Source organism: Poromitra crassiceps, assembly GCF_964638095.1.
Source record: "Poromitra crassiceps genome assembly, chromosome: 6".
Lineage (NCBI taxonomy): Eukaryota > Metazoa > Chordata > Actinopteri > Beryciformes > Melamphaidae > Poromitra > Poromitra crassiceps.
Genome location: NC_139627.1, coordinates 5,325,109 through 5,341,681, shown reverse-complemented (window position 1 = coordinate 5,341,681; position 16,573 = coordinate 5,325,109). Strand labels below are relative to the sequence as shown.

The 16,573-nt window shown below is 44.2% G+C and overlaps 2 protein-coding genes across 2 annotated transcripts in view; both read right to left on the bottom strand.

Annotated features, from left to right (window-relative positions):
* Positions 1-2,850: 2,850 nt before the first annotated feature.
* Positions 2,851-10,638, bottom strand: rad21l1 (RAD21 cohesin complex component like 1; the record flags this gene model as incomplete). The annotated part of the gene is made up of 13 exons (XM_083639276.1): positions 2,851-3,033; positions 3,404-3,478; positions 3,780-3,875; positions 4,007-4,155; positions 4,256-4,337; positions 4,500-4,729; positions 5,528-5,650; positions 5,853-5,933; positions 7,647-7,754; positions 7,970-8,070; positions 8,615-8,714; positions 10,163-10,292; positions 10,492-10,638. The coding sequence occupies 13 exons, from the start codon at positions 10,636-10,638 to the stop codon at positions 2,851-2,853; spliced, it is 1,605 nt and encodes a 534-aa protein (XP_083495402.1).
* Positions 10,639-13,329: 2,691 nt separating this feature from the next.
* opn7d (opsin 7, group member d) overlaps positions 13,330-16,573 on the bottom strand; it is a 16,684-nt gene continuing 13,440 nt past the window's right edge. Inside the window, exons 2-6 of the mRNA XM_083639115.1 lie at positions 16,126-16,216; positions 15,853-16,015; positions 15,074-15,201; positions 14,600-14,934; positions 13,330-14,214 (exon numbers count right to left, since the gene is read on the bottom strand). Coding sequence (XP_083495241.1) covers positions 13,675-14,214; positions 14,600-14,934; positions 15,074-15,201; positions 15,853-16,015; positions 16,126-16,216 — 1,257 coding nt within the window. The 3' untranslated portion in view covers positions 13,330-13,674. The remainder of the gene's footprint in view (positions 14,215-14,599; positions 14,935-15,073; positions 15,202-15,852; positions 16,016-16,125; positions 16,217-16,573) is intronic.

Below are 16,573 nucleotides of genomic sequence, written 5' to 3'. Positions count from 1 at the left end.
ACTGTCACTGTTGTTTATTTATTGTATGACTAGTGTGCTAAGATGTTTCACTGTTGGTATCACCCTCATGTAGCCTACGGTAGGCCTACTGTTATATAATTCTGTAGTCTACCTACCATAGGACAAAACTCTTAAATGTTATTAAATCGGATTGTAATCTAATGTGGATTAAGAAAGTCCAATATGAAAAGGTTTGTGAAACCCTAGGCCTACAGTTAATGTAATAAATGATGGAAACTGTATGACAACTTTATTGTGGTTTTAGATATTTAGCTACAGTACAGCATCAGCAGCTTAAAATGAAAACGAAGGAACGGATTTGGGAGAAGCAGTTCATTTTTGTCCTATATTATTCTGGGACAAGGAGACAGGCTGTCTCATCCTCACCGCCCCCTCTCCTCCCCTCTGGGCAACAGGTGGTGTAGCCTACGTTATCGGTGAGAAATACGCAATCATCTTCTTACGCAAGTGTGAGTAGACTGAGTATACCAGCAGGAGGAGGGCTGGCTCCTAGGTGGCTACACACAAAGCATTTCCATTTAGACTTACTATTGTTACAGAGCTAAAGCGTTTCAAAGCTGAAATGCATTTAAGTTTGTGCGGCAAAGTGCTGTACGTCTGTGTGCTGCGTTGTCATTGGAACAATATTTGATTCGCAATATTTTACCATCTCTCACCGCCGGAGTGATCCAGTATGTTAGATAAGCAGGCAGGCAGGTAATGTCAAACAGGACAGTAACGTCTCATAGCCAGCATACTAGAAACATGTTTAAACAGGACACCTAGTATACCAGCAGGATACGTTCCATAAAGGGATCCCGTCCGTGTCTGTCACCATGATCAGAAATAGACTATTAAACTAATTTAGCCTCTGCTGTGCCCTACATACGGTTATTCAACAGGGATACTACTCGCTCTGTGCATAAAGAGACACTAGAGCACATTTGTAGAAGCTATGTCACTGTACCATTTCGGCAGATGGACGAAGTTGTGCATCGTGCTGAAGATTTGCTCCCCGCCGGACTTGATGGATGCTGAACAGTCCCTGGAGGCAGGAGGGGGAAAAATGCTGCTGATGCTGAGGAGAGTCCATTCCTGCAGCCTTGTAGTCCGGAGATGAAACGAGGAAACTGCGACTGACTGCTGCATCCGTGCCTCTTAAAGTGACAGTAGTATATAAGGATAACAAACTACGGTAATAACGCTTCATTTGGCATTACAGTATTTTTTTTGCAGTGCAAAGGAAGTTGTCTCAGTCTGACATAACTGTATAGCTAGGTACAGGTACCTCCCACACACAGCCTAGAGCAGGCAGGAGCTGAGGGGGTGTCCAACCTGGATTGGCACACATGTACTTGATATTCATAAAGGAATGCAAAATATAAATCGATCCACTGAATATTTTTGGCATTTGGCCAGTACAAACTGTAGAAGTTAGAGCTGAATGTTAGTGGCTAGGAAATGTATTCAAACCATATAAATATAGGCATTTACCAATGAATTTATTATCATTTGGCAGTGTCAGAATAATCAGAAACATTTGAAATGGCTCAAACAATTCACAACTTACAAAAATATTTACATATACCAACAGCATATTTAAACAGGAATACCACTGAATGCCAGCATTGTCCTGTCATTCCTATGTCCTGTATTAATGGACATTTACTACTGTTACTATTTACCTTACCCCAAATATGTGACGTCATGCATACAGCTCCACACAGAGAGAACTGAAAGACATGGGGCATTTGCCACTAATTGTACTTAGAATAATATCAAACTCAATCAAACATACAAGATCAGATTAGTATTGTATGAATTGTACGAATTACCAAAATCATGCCCGCATCATTGTTAATGATAGAGCTCAATAGTCACGTGACATTTCTTGCCCCGGAAATGGGTTTCCCATTCATTTTCTCCATAGACATAAAAACAAACAAACATAATAACAAGTTTTAAGGCTGGAACCAGTGATCTACTGAATCATGAGTGACCATAAAACATTTCACTTGGAGCAAAAACAAAAAAGAATGGAAAATGATGTTTTTATTGTTGCTCCAACTGAAATGTTTTATCGTCACTCACAATTCAGTAGGTCACAGGTTGGCTTGTTTCCAGCCTTAAAACTCATTATATAAGGATTTTTTGAAATGTCTATGGAGGAAATTAATGGGAAACTCACTTCTGGGGCAAAAGATGTCATGTGACACGTGATGTCACACTCTATAGGACTATGTTGTATGGTGAGAGGTAATAGATTTTTTTTTTTACTTTACAAATTTATATAATATATTGAATCAATAATATTGATTCAATTCTCCAGGACCATAGAAAGAACACGAGTTATTGAATTGAGTGGCATTTCCCAAAGCTTTGGAACATAAAACATGTATAAAACATTAAAACGTTATAAAAGAGTAAAACTGTAGTCATATCTACTGTTTGATATTGATGACAAGTATTTTTACCCAGTGAAACAGAGAACAATGTTTTCTTTATAGAACTTAGGCATCTCTATTTTTAAGATATCTGATATCAACTACCAAAACAGTCTGTTCCTGCCTTGATACCTTCCCCATTTTGAAAAGTGCCAAGAGCTATAAAGAATTCTTGTCCAAACTCGTGTGTGTGTGTGTGTGTGTGTGTGACATTTAATTGAGTGTGTGTGTGTGTGAGTGTGTGTGTGTGTGTGTGAGTGAGAGAGAATTGAGTAAATGTAATTTTACCCTGGGAAACAGGCTTATGAAAACTTGTACTACTGTGAAATGGTGGATCCAGTAGAACCAGGATCACAACCCATTTTGGGAACTGAGCCATGGTTTAAGAAACACTCTTCTACTTTTTCTAATCATAGAACTTGGGTCCAGGTGTGATCAGGACATCTTCGTAGGGTGCGTTCTGGTGCAGGTGGACGGTCTGCCACTTCTGCAGGACCAGGACACAGTAGAAGGTGGATGCGGCCTGCGAGCGAGTGAGTCTCTCACATAAAGCCCGTAGGCTGAACGTGGCGTTGCTCTGGCTCTGTGACTGACACACACACACACACACACACACACACACACACACACACACACACACACACACACACACACACACACACACACACACACACACACACACACACACACACACACACACACACACACACACACACACACACACACACACACACACACACACACACACACACACACACACACACACACACCAGATAATTTAATTTCCCACTATACCACTCCTCTCTTTGTCTCACAGGGGAAACAACATCAGTGTCATTGTAAATATTCAGGTTTCCCAGATGGCTTATATAGACGGTAGAAAGGAATATTGTTCTGAATTTGGAAGCAAGGTGAAGTTGTTAGGTGCATCATGATAGTATTTATTTGTAGGTCCTTACTTTGAGAGCATTTAGAAGCTTGTGTGTTCGCTTGGTTATCTTCCTCTCCTCAAAGTCCTGTCTGTCCAGCATAGACTGCAGGTGAGGAAAGCATCATATATCACAGTCAGTAACACACACTGCACACAAGGGGAAGTTAACACCAGTCACCCGCAAACTACTGGTCAATTTCTTCCTGTGGCTGGAAAAAAATTCTACTTTAGTAACTAACCATCTTTTGGTGGCTCCTTTTTAATCCAAAGATCAATTTGACTGGTAAAATACTTGAAAGTGTCAGGTGAATTTTGGAGTCCTCCAAGATGTGTGTGTGTGTGTGTGTGTGTGTGTGTGTGTGTGTGTGTGTGTGTGTGTGTGTGTGTGTGTTTAGTACAAGCACCTGAGTGTGGGTGGACGTTGGCAGAGTCTCCTTCTCCAAGGTAGAGGGATGGACAAACATGGAGTCGTCTGATACAAGATCTGGGGGCGAGATGTCCTGGCAGAGAGGAGGCACAGTGTAATAGAAAAACAAAATAAGAAAGCGGTCGTGCATCAGCACACGAACAAGAAAGACATTTTCTCACGACATGTGCCCCGTCACTGCTGGGCATGCGTTCTGATGCTTACGTGTGAGAGTTCGGAGGAATTCTCAGGTGGGTTGTTGTCCACGGGGTCAAGGGGCATCGGTTCAGCGTAGAGCACCGTTTGCTCAGCATCCACAAACGACTCCAAGACACTGAGGTGCTCGGCGGTGAGGGTGCTTGAGTCCTTCTGAACTGTAAAATATATAATTCAGATCGTATGTAAAGCAAGCACACCAGGAAGAGGGAGACTGCAAGACAACAGTAATGCATTGAAAAATACGTATGTCCCTACCCTGCTCTTCATCCTCACGTATCTCCTCAAGTTCCGCACCCACACCACGGGTTTTCACCTGGAAAACACTCTGGGCAAAGAGCTGCAAAGGGAAAATGGGTTTTAAGGATAATAGTATTAATTCAATCTAATGCTAACCATTGATTGATTCATGAATCTTGCGATGATTTAGATCAGCATGCATGCTCTGGATGTGACGCAATCACCACTGTTGGGAGGTTAACAGATGTACTCGTCTTCTTACCTCACGTATCTGTGGAGCTACGACAGTGGTACACAGTCGTGCAAAAAGTTTGACTGCTCCTCCAGTCTCCTTCCACTGCATGAGCTGGCGGGTGGGCGGCGCCATGTCCAGAGGGGCAACCAGGTCTGAACTGTCAGTGATCTGATTTCTGATGGCCTCGTTGGTCAGCTCCTTAGTCTGGTCCACAACCAAGCGCCGTTTCCTCTTCAATTTCCGGCCCGAGGTTGTAACTGAGGAGAACCGGCAGAGGATTGAGAGGATCAACAGGCTACTTGGCACAGCGTGGACAGGAGTTTGAGTGTTCTTAGTTTTAACTCTCTCTCTCTGCTCTCCAGCATATTCACATTTAAAGGAATGGCGGAGACTTTTGTTTGCAGAGTAAGAGCTGCTAAGCACTAATGAATAGGGGTGGGACAAAATATCAATATATCGTGATACTTCCTCTTGCGATACATTATTGATACACTGGCACCTGTATCATGATACCATATTGTGATGCCATATTGTTACATTTTATCCTGAAATGTGTGTTTTCTGCATTATTTCTTGCATGCATTTTTTCTGTAAACTTAATTGACACATATTGAAAAGATTTTAGTATGGCATTATTTTGTATCCTTGCTTTAAACATTTTCACTTCACACGTGGAGTCGTGGACAAGGTGCAGTCAGTGTGTGTTAAAGAGGCAATATGCACTCTGCGCTTTGTTTCATGTCAATTCTATGAATAAATACATCATTCCCGCTGTTTGCCGTTTTAGGGGTATCTTTTCCTCTTCAGTTACACAAATTTTGTGATGTATCGCAGATGAAATTTCTTGCAATGTATCGATTATCGCAGAATCGCTGTATTGTGATACCATCGTTATCGAAAGCCAAGTAACGCGATAGTGTCGTATCGTGAGTTACTCTGCAATTCCCACCCCTACTAATGAATCTCCCATTGTAGCTGGATCATTGTTTGCACTTTGCACAATCTACTATTATGAGTTCAAGAAATGTCATTCAAGGGACATTGTTTAGATTTACGAGTGACAGTGACTGGCTCAAGGGCGAAGGCCTCCTCCACATCAACAACCAGCGTGGCCTCATTCAATGTAGGGCCACTAGGGGGGTCTATCTCCATCGGTATAGGATCTGCTCTGTCGGCATCTGGAAAACACATAAAGTCAAGCAGGAGGTGAATACAAACGCAAATCATCTTTCATAATGAGTGTTCTTTGACATAAAACATAACAACACTGCCCATTGTTGTACCATCAATCAATCAATATAAACAACCACAGGTGAAAACACAATTTGGTTACAGCTCCGACATTTATTTATCAACTAACTGTTCATCATGACAAATTACCATATTGGTGACCATCTGGCTCTTGGTGTTGTGGCTCAAGTGGGATGAGGTCTGCTGACCCACTGGAGTTTGTCAGAAAGTCTAACGGGGAGTTGAAAATAAAACAATTGGTCACTCTTCGACAAAACAAGTCACAGGCAGCAAAAGATCTTGGCAACTGTCATGGTTGGGGGTAATTATTGCTTTTGGTTCCAAGTTTGTCCCTGTTGTGATCTTTGTTTAGGCTGTAGTCTGGAAAGCAGCACTAAAAGCATTACTATTTGGATACTTATGATAAAAGCAAGTGATATATCTCAACACTGGGTGTATAGTTTGTCTTTTTTACTTTTCATGTCAGGAAAATAATTATTTCACAACTGATATTTCCAATACTTGATTATGCAGATGTTGTCTATCAGAGCGCCTCAGAAGCTAATCTTCGAGCTCTCAACGTAGTTTACAATAGCCTTTGCAGATTTGTTTTGAGGTGTCCTTATAGAACCCACCACTGTCATATGCATGAGTCACTTAACTGGTTAATGCCTAAAGCTCCTATACATTCACACTGGCTGCAGTTTGTTTTTAAATGTATTTTCTTTAATTATCCCTCATACTTAAAATAACTCTTAATTCCATATAGATCATCATATAGTCTCTCAGGCATGCTGAGCATCCATTATTTTTCGTTCCTAGAATTCACAAAGAAATTGGACGTTGTGCATTTAAATTTAAAGCTCCATCTGACTGGAACAATTTGCCTCGCTCACTTAGATCTGTCACATCTTTTCATTCCTTCAAGGCATCTCTCCTCATATCTTCAAACAACCTGCTCCTGCTTCTAATTATGTTTGACATTTTGAAATAACTTGCTCATGATACTTCATGCATGTAAATTCACATTATCTGGGTATGTGTACACTTACAGTATGTATTCTCACTGTATATATTATGCTATCTTTGGGGACTAAGGGGTTGGGGAGTGGCTAGGCCTGGGAGTGCTTCTTATGTCTAAGAAGCCAGGGACGTCAGGGACGGCATTAGCTCGGGAGGTAGAGCAGGTCGGCCAATGACTCAAGGGTTGGCGGTTCGAATCCCGCTCCCTCCCAGCTGTTGTCGTTGTGTCCTTGGGCAAGACACTTAACCCTCATTGCCTCGTATGAATGGGTATGAATATCTATGAATGTTGGTGGTGGTCGGAGGGGCCGTAGGCGCGAAATGGCTGCCACGCTTCCGTCAGTCTTCCCCAGGGCAGCTGTGGCTACATCACCCGTAGCTTACCACCACTGGTACGAATGGTGTGAATGAATAATGATTCCTGTGAAGCGCTTTGGGTGTCTAGAAAAGCGCTATATAAATCCAATCATTATTATTATTATTATTATTATGTGTATGTATGAGTGTATTTGTATGTTGTTTGTTTTATGTAACACCTGTTTTCTTTCTGTATATTTGTGCTAAGGACCCCCTTGAAAATGAGATGGTTCATCTCAAGGGGTTTATCCTTCTAATAAATTTGAATTAGAATTTTTTTTGAGCGACTCCAGTGATATATTTCTTGCTGTGGTGCTACAACGCCGCTGAATGAGCAGAGGAAATCCCATCTCATACATGATGAACTGATAAACAATCAGGCCATGATGCTCATATATCTTACAAAGCTATTCATTGGGTTTGCAAAACAGCTTCCCTGAAAGGTTTTGTACCGGGTTGCCAATGACGTTGCCCCCCCCCCCCCCCCCCACTAATGCTTTCCATTACATTCAACTGACGTAAAAAAAGAAAAAAAAAAAGATAAAGCCATAATCAATCTCCTACCGAGCAGGTCGAATCCTGCCCCCTCATCCCCAAAAGAGTCTCCTTGGTGAGTGAGGCTCTGAAAGCTCCCATCCAGCAGCCCACTCTGGGGGCACTTGGACTCATCTCCTATCCGCCAGAGAGCACACAGAGGGAGGGAAAGTTCCAAAGTCAATATGAGGCTTCACCTCCACACAAAAGACTCAACTTTAAGTCTTAATGGAGTGTAAAAAAATAAATGCATAAATAAACGATGTGTGACTGACTATACTAAAGGAACCAGTAACCAGAATGAGGAAAAACTTGAGGAGGGGGCCATTACAAGAAAGCAAATGTGTTCTTACCAAAGTCAAATTCATTCAGACAGCCATTTCCAAAATCGTCTTTCATAGTAATGTCCTCTGCTCGAGCCTGGTTCAGTGAAAAGCCCCCAACATCTATGTCACTGGAGTCCCAGTGTAAAGAGAAAGGGAATGGAAGGGAATAGAAATGCTCATTTATTCGCCTTAAACTCCAAACGATAAAATATCATGTCCCAAAGAAAACTAGAGTAAATAGAGCCAAAGTGGAACGTCACTTCCTGACGTGCTTCAGCACTGTACCAGAGATTTTCATCCGCCATTTATTTTCCTATAGACATTTCATAAAAAAATAATTTTACTTGTTCAAACCAAACGGTTTAGATATATTTAGAAAGAGGAGAGACCGCATAACATCTCACTCGGACCAAAACGTAAAAAAAAATATATGTTTTTTCAAGTTTTGGTCTGAGTGAAATGTTCTATGGTCTCTCCCGATTCTAAATATAGCTGAACCGTTTGGTTTGACCAAGTAAAACTATTTTTATAAGCATTTTACGAAATGTCTATGGGAAAATAAATTGTGGAAGAAAATTTCTGGTACAGTGCTGAAGCAGGAAGTGACGTTCACTTTGCCTCTCTATAAAGAGGACTGGTTGGGATAAGTTGGGGGAAAGGAGACAACATTACTTTAGGTGTGGCAGCTGGGACTCAAAGTCAGTGAAATCCTCAATCAAGGTGATGGCTTTGAGTGTCGCCTCGCGCTCCTCGGCAGGCATATCAGTCTGACCTGGTGTGTTGAAACAGAACGGTTAATAACAGAAGTTAATAATTCATAACCAGAGGAGATAAGAACAGCACCCAAAGTCTAAACTCAGAGGTATTTCTCAGGGGTGTGACACCTAAACACGTTCTAACTAAGATGTGTAAAATAGGGCTGGATTCACATATAAAATTAAAATAAAAACTGATGTGCAATCTCAGCATTTAGAAATAAAAAAAAATCCCAGACTCCAGAAAGTTCTGAAACCTTTTAGTTGTGTCAAACGTTCTTTTCTAAATGGGAGAAATGTAGGCCAGCGTTCGTCTCAAGCTTGTGGGAACGTTAAGGTTGCTCTCTGTGATACTCTATGTGAAGTAAACAATAAATATATGTAAAATCCTTGCATGGAGTTTCTCCTTCCCCTAATTGGCACCTCTGGTGGTTGCCTCAGTAGGAAAAGCCTTTGGCTCAGTCTCTAGGTAATTTGATCTAAAATCATATCACAGAGAGTGCATCGTATTCAGCATGACAGTGATTCCATTTCCACATAATACAATCATCTGTCGCTAAAGGAGTTTATATAGCAATCAACATTTGTATAGACGGTTAGGAGTCCTGTCCTAGGAGTCCTGTCCTACTGTACTAGCAAACAGTGCAACAGGAAGTGAGCTGGGGTTCAATTTAGACTGTTTATGTTGTCAAGTTAACCCGGTCTATATTTATAGCTTTTAGCCTTATTTATTCAAGAATAGCTCTGGTTGAAATTATGCAGTTAAGTATGTAATGTAGTAATGAGAAGTCACTTTGTGTTCACTCTCGGGTACGGTGGCACAGTCGGTAGCGCTGTCGCCTCACAGTCAGAAGGTCCTGAGTTCGATTCTCGCCTGGGACACTGTGGGCACTGTGGTTGTGTTCCCCCCCATATCTTCAGTGCCTACTGCCCAGGTGGGGTATCTCGTCGTAAGGGCCTTTCTCTCTGTGTGGAGTTTGCATGTTCTCCCCGTGCTCCCCCAGGGGGCTCCTCCGTATATAACCCCCCCATTAAAAACATGCAGAAGATCAGATCGTCATCGTCATCCGACCAGTGACGACAACATCCGAAGTTGGTCCCCGGGCGCTGAAAGCGACCACTGCTCCTGGCCTGCCCCCCGGAGGAAAGGACAGGCCTGGATGGGTTAAATGCAGAGGACACTTTTCACCGGCCACCGTCAGCATGAGTGTGTTGTGGCCGCATGCATGTGTTGTGGTGTTCGTGTGACAATAAAAGAGGGGCTTGTCCGTTACGAGAGTTTTTCATTAGTACAAGCACAACCCCAGTGTCTACAGCATTCCAGAACGGGAAAATCAAAGATTTTCTCACCTATTAATGCAACCTGAAGGGAACTGCACTAGTTATCACGTCCCCTCCCTATACATACAGTACCTATATACCTGTAACATCTTCAAAACCCACTGTTGTCAGTTGATGAGGTTACCTGGCCTGAATGCCATTTTGATTTTGACCACAGCATCATTGCAGTCTGCAAGGAGATACTTCGCTTTCTTCGAGTAAATCCGCACCACTCCCAGGAGTAGATGGCCAGATGTCCGCAAGCCAATTGCCACCTACAGGATCACACACACACACACACACACACACATGGGGGCACACACACACGGGGGCACACACACACACACACACACACACACACACACACACAATCCAACAATAATAGGCAAGAGGATACTGATGAGCTAGGAGGCCCTTTCATGACTGTGTTGTCAGTCACTGCGTTTTAATACTGAGCTATTTAAGGAATTTTACCTTTGGGTCAATGATGTCAATGATGCTGTCTTCCAAATCGCATTCAAACACGTGGGCCTTTGTGACTTTCTTTTCCCAGTGTGCTGCTAACCAAACTTTGGCTAACGGTCCACGCTTGGATGTGAAAAGTTGCGTGTAGAACGTCATGTTGAAATCCCCCCGTCCTTCTTCTCCTCGTTGACTGCTGCTGGCTCCTGTGTGTTAAGCAGCACATTATTACCAATGACTGTGTAAGCATCGTTGCTTGATTGTGCTAGCCGAACGTTAATTCAGGTGGCAACATAAGCGGAAGGACGGCTGCTTGCTGTATACAAACTGCAAACTGAGTCTTATTTGTCTTGGCTGACATCAAGCTAAACCACGTTAGCTGCTAGCTAGCTAGCTGCGCGAGCACTTAACGTAATGTTACTATGGCTGCATGACTGGTTTTCAAACGTCAACAATGGAATTACTAGGTGTCTTAACTAACTGCAGCTTTCAATTTCGAAACAGGTTAATTTGTCGTAATTCACATTAAACGACTTTATAAAGTTAGCGAAGTGCCGCAACATCCTACCTGAACTTGGCTCCAATGCATACAAAAGTCATGGCAGGTCGCGCGCGTTTCGGGTTTTGACATTTGGGAGCGCAATCATAAAAAAAAAAACACAGCATCGGTCACGTGATTGATTGACAATGACAGTTGTTTGAGATGCACTGAAATGTGTGTGTGTGTGTGTGTGTGTGTGTGTGTGTGTGTGTGTGTGTGTGTGTGTGTGTGTGTGTGTGGGGGGGGGGGGGGGGGGGGCATTCTAATTGGGGGGGAAACAGACGTTAGAAAAAACGAAAACTAATAATAATAATAATAATATAAATAATAATAATAATAATAATACTGTTGTAGTAGAGTAGTAGTAGCAGTAATAATAATAATAATAATAATAATACTGTAGTAATAATAATAATAATAATACTGTACTACTAATAATAATAATTAGTTTTCTTTTGGGGTGGAGACTGCAGAACATTGCACCATGGGTGCACTTGTCTGTTGTTGTAACCAAACATGTCAACTCATGCCCACACGTATCAGTGGGTAATATGACATGCGATATGACATCACTTGAAGATTGTGGGTCATGACGATGAGCTGTGTCACCGGACGTGTCCCAGCAGCAGGAGGACGCTCGACATACCAAGAAGCACAGATGAAGCTGCAGGGTCCTTGCTGAGCATACGGCCATGAAGCCGGGCAGCTTCATTCTCCTGCTCAGCTTGCCGCAAGCGCCGCTGTCTATCCGGGCGGCGAATGACCGCAATTTCCATAGCTTTGAGAGCCTCTGCTTGGATCTGCTGAGCTTCTGCTTGGGCCCGCTGAGCCTCCGCTTGGGCCCGCTGAGCTTCTGCTTGGCGCTGCTGAGCCTCCCTGGCTTGTTTGTCTAGCCAGTTGTTGTAATCCATCTCAGCCTCGTCCTCTTCTTTGATCTTAAAGCAGAAGCTAACACGCGTAGCCACCAGGTTGACTGTCCACTGTTCCGCCCTCGAAGCACCACGAACGATGGTACCCCCTACTCCAGTGCCAGCACACCGAACGATGGTTTCCCATGCGCCATCATCAGCGGTTATGACATCATCCTTAACGTCACTCACTTGTTTTCCAATTGACCCTTGCCCCCCGCTGCACGCTGACCTCGTCTCTGACAAGGGCCTGGCTGTTGAGAGCGTAGCCCGCCTGGTCATACCACACCCTCAGTCGAAAGGCCTCAGGTGAACAGAGCAGAGAGTGCGATCTGCCCCAAAATCAGACAGGCGAAACTCAGCAGCAGTGAACTTGCTTAAGTGACATCACTGATGACATCATCACTGATGACAACATCATCACTGATGACATCACAATTTGCTCGAGTGACATCACCGATGAGTGACATCATCAGTGACATGATCATCAGTGGGAAGCAGGGAAGGGGTGTCATAATGGCTCTGCGAGTATGAAGGCCTAAAAACCCCTGAAAAGTGTTTTGACAAATTTTGGAGGCGATCGGACCAACGTGATAAATGTGCTCGGACGGATGAACAGACAGACAGACAGACAGACAGACAGACAGGCATTTCATGATTATATGAATTAACTGATTATGCGTGTCCCCTTATCAGGTATTTCTCTCTCATTGAATAGGTTGAAAAACATTAAATGTCAGGGAGAGGCAAAGAAAGCGAAGGGAAACAACTCCCTCTAATGCCACCTGGTGGCAGTGTGACTCCGTTTGATTTGAAGCAGGTGGTCCTGGGCTTTTTAGCCTACTCACACAATGATGTGGCAGTTTGTTGTGAGGGCAGCAGCCACAGTACAGCGACGGAGGACCAACTCCACTTCCATTGCCAGTGCCTTGCTCAGGGGCACTGATAGGAGTATTAACCCTAACATGACCCTATAACATGTCTTTGATGGCAGGAGGAAACCCACACAAACTGCACACACAAAAAGGACCTGGGATGGACCATGGTGGGAACCCAGGACTTTCTCGCTGTGAGGCGGAATAATGGGCCACAGAGATTGTTGAACCTTTTTTATTCATTAATAACATGATTGGTTTCACTTGCTTTTGATATGGACATAAACGTGATATCAATAGATGCAGTATGCTTTCCTTACAGCAAGTCCCACAGCAGCACAGTGACACAGTACTAAAAAGGGAAAACAGATTAAAACAGTCGTTTTTTTAGGGAAAACTTATCACAGGTCTTTTGGTGGATCATGCTCAGATGAGGGTTGTGGTTTAAAAAACAAAGAACTGAATTGAGTTCCTCTTGTTTCCTAAACTGGACAGTTGTTTTTGGAAAAAGCCAGTGAAATGGTCTTAGATTATACATTACAGGTGGTCAGTTATGTAGCAAGGAATCTAGTTTCTCCACAGAGTGGATCCCTTTCAGTCTTGAACCCCATGAGACCACGTTGTCTTCTTGATGCATGTATGCAAAAGAGTAGTATAGCCTCGGCTGGCTGGCCACTCAAGCAGCAGCAGCCTGTATGTGGTTTGTCCCTGTCATGCTCTTCAGTCTCTGAGTGACACTTACTCATCTGAACCCATGCACCTCTCGTATAATTCAGCCAAGGCTCTTTGTCATTTTACTGTAATTTCTCTGTCTTCTTTGCACAGCTGTCCATCTTTGTTTGCCTCATGGGAGAGAAGAGGAGAGAGGACACTAGAGGAAACCACACTCTGGTTTGGCTGCTGGGAGCTGGCTAACTGTCACCTCACTGCAGGTGGATCCAGTTAAGATGCAGGCAGTCCGTTGGGGTGTGGTGGACGTCGTCGTGTGACACTGCAGCGCTCCTCCGTCCTCGGTGTCGTGCGGACACCCCGCCCCGCCGTGGTGGCTCTCCTGCGGGCCGTTGGAGAAGCGCGTGGAGCTCGCGTCCTTATTGGAGCTGGTGTCCTTGTTGTTGTTGCTGCGCTGCAGCAAGGTGAATCCGAACGGTTCCTTCTGGTCCGGCTGGGGACTCCCCCCCCTGCAGATCCTCTGTCGGAACGTGGACGTGTCTCTGGACAGACACTTGCGGAAGTTGGGCTTGCACAGCAGGTAGACCATGGGGTTGTACATGGTGGACGACTTGGCGAAGACGGCCGCCAGGGCGAACGCGGCGGGAGGCACCTGGGTGGCGTCGCCGAAGGCGGCCCACATGGCCACGGCGGCGTATGGCGTCCAGGCACCCAGGAAACCGATGCACACTGCTACCGACAGCTGTGTGGAGAAACACACACGCACACACACACACACACACACACACACACACACACACACACACACACACACACACGGATGCAGGCACGCACAGGCACACAAAGACTTTAGGTCCACATCAATCACAATCAAACAGACATTTTCTATTTATAGCATAACGTTACTCTCAACACGAGACCTTGAGTCACTGATGCTAATGCGCTATTCACCTTATGTTCCAACACAGGCGTCACTCAGCCAGTTAGCCTACTTCCTATTGTGTTTACACACTTCCTGTGTGACAGCACAGTACTAGAACAGGAAGTCATAACACAACTGGGTCAAGTGGGCGGGGCTACATAAGGTGAATAGAGACATATAGAGACAGTCAGTCATATCCTCTGACCTTGACAATGAGAACATGTGGATTGGTGCTCTTGGTCTGCGGCGACACGTGCTGCTGGACGGCCTGGCGTGCCCCCCGCACCGTCAGCAGGATGAAGGTGTAGGAGAGGAAGATGATGGTGCAGGGCAGCGCGTAGCAGAAGACGAAGAGGCAGACGATGTAGGACAACGCCGAGAGCCGGTGGTTGGGCGCGTGCCAGTCGATGCAGCAGGCCGTGCCGTAGGGCTCGGCGCTGTAACGTCCCCACTGGGCCAAGGGGCCTGCGGCAAACACAGACGCGTAACACCACGCTCCGACCACCAGGAGGCAGGCGTGCGACGAGGAGAACTTGTTACCTGACCAGAGAGGAGATAGAAAGAGAATTGAGACTAGGATATTTTACTCCTTTTCGTCATCAGTGTCATCAGATCCACTTGGGTTCATGATTTTCGTCATCAGTGTCATCAGATCCACTTGGGTTCATGAGCCTCTCACCGTGCGTTGGGAAGCACACTTTAAGGCAGCAGACTAAGGAAAGGGTTGTGAGGTTGGTCAAGCTGCACAGGCCAAACAGCACTCCACACATGGCATACAGCTGACAGGCAACTTCTCCAAACAGCCACCTGTGCAGAGACATGGAGACACTTGAAATGAGACAGAGGCAGTGACTGAATGAATGAATGAAGTCTTCACTGACAGAACAACTGCTTATAATTGGAGCGAGACTGAAGGACCGATACTGGTTTTTAGGCCGATACCGATATTAGGGAGTAAAAAATATTCCGATATCGATATATCGGCTGATATTCTTATATTATATATACACATTATATATATATATTTTTTGCAATGATCCCTCAAATATCAAACACTTGACAAAGATATGACTTGACATGACTTGAGATATGTAATGTAGGCAGGATATTTTACAGCTTATCAATAAACTTTATTGTCCAAAATGACATCAATGCAATGAAACGGTAACCTGAACGGGGAATTTAATAATTATAAATAACTAGAAATACAAACACAGAAATAGAACAAATATAAAATATAACTTGAGTTAAGAAAAAAAGATCAAATATACACAACATGCTGTCTATAACTTAAATTAAAAAAATTTTTTATCTGCAATATCAGCCAACATCAATATGGATACGATATATCGGTTATCAGCCGGTATCGGCCGATAATATATCAGCAGTCAAGATTGAGGGAGAGATGAAATGCGAAAGAAAAGTAAAAGTAAAACAAGGAGATACGCTACAAGATACCTATGTGCGAAAGCTGAGGGTATCGCCAAGGGGAATAAGGTCAGCGTCATCCCAAGGTCGCTGATGGAGAGATTGATGATGAAGAACTCAGCTGGCTTCAAGGACGAGCGCTTACGGTAGGCAACAAGGAGCAGAATGCAATTCCCCAGGAGAGACAGCAGACCTGCAGAAGAGGAGTGAGTGAGTGGAGATGGTGGACCTGATTTGTCACTCAGTGAAGGGTCAGAACAGCTAAAGACAGCTGGGGGCCTGTACTGTAGGTGGTGGACTTACAGAAGATGCTGTAGAGTGAACCCATGAGCACATCGTGCTCCTTGGAGATGCTGGAGACAAACAGGGCCGATGTGTCCGAAGCATTTCCCATCTAGACGGTAGAGAAGAGCACACAGACACGTTCGTTAGTAGTTATCTCGTCGTTTTCCTGAACTCTGCACATAACTCGTATTCGCCTGGTGCAGCCCCGCCCACTTGACCCATTGTCTCACGACTTCCTGTTCAAAAGGGCTAGTCAGACTCAGAGCCGTGTAGGAAGAGTCGCGACATCTCCATTCACTCCATTGGACCAGTTTTTTTTACTCTCAAGAGTTCCAGGAAGTAAGGTCCTGGATTAAGCAGCACTGTCGAGTTGCAGCAAAATAGACAGTTTGTGTTGTACTCTGAAAAGGTTTTTTACCCCCCTTGAATCAAATTGTACATTATCAGCTTTATTTTAGCATGCAAA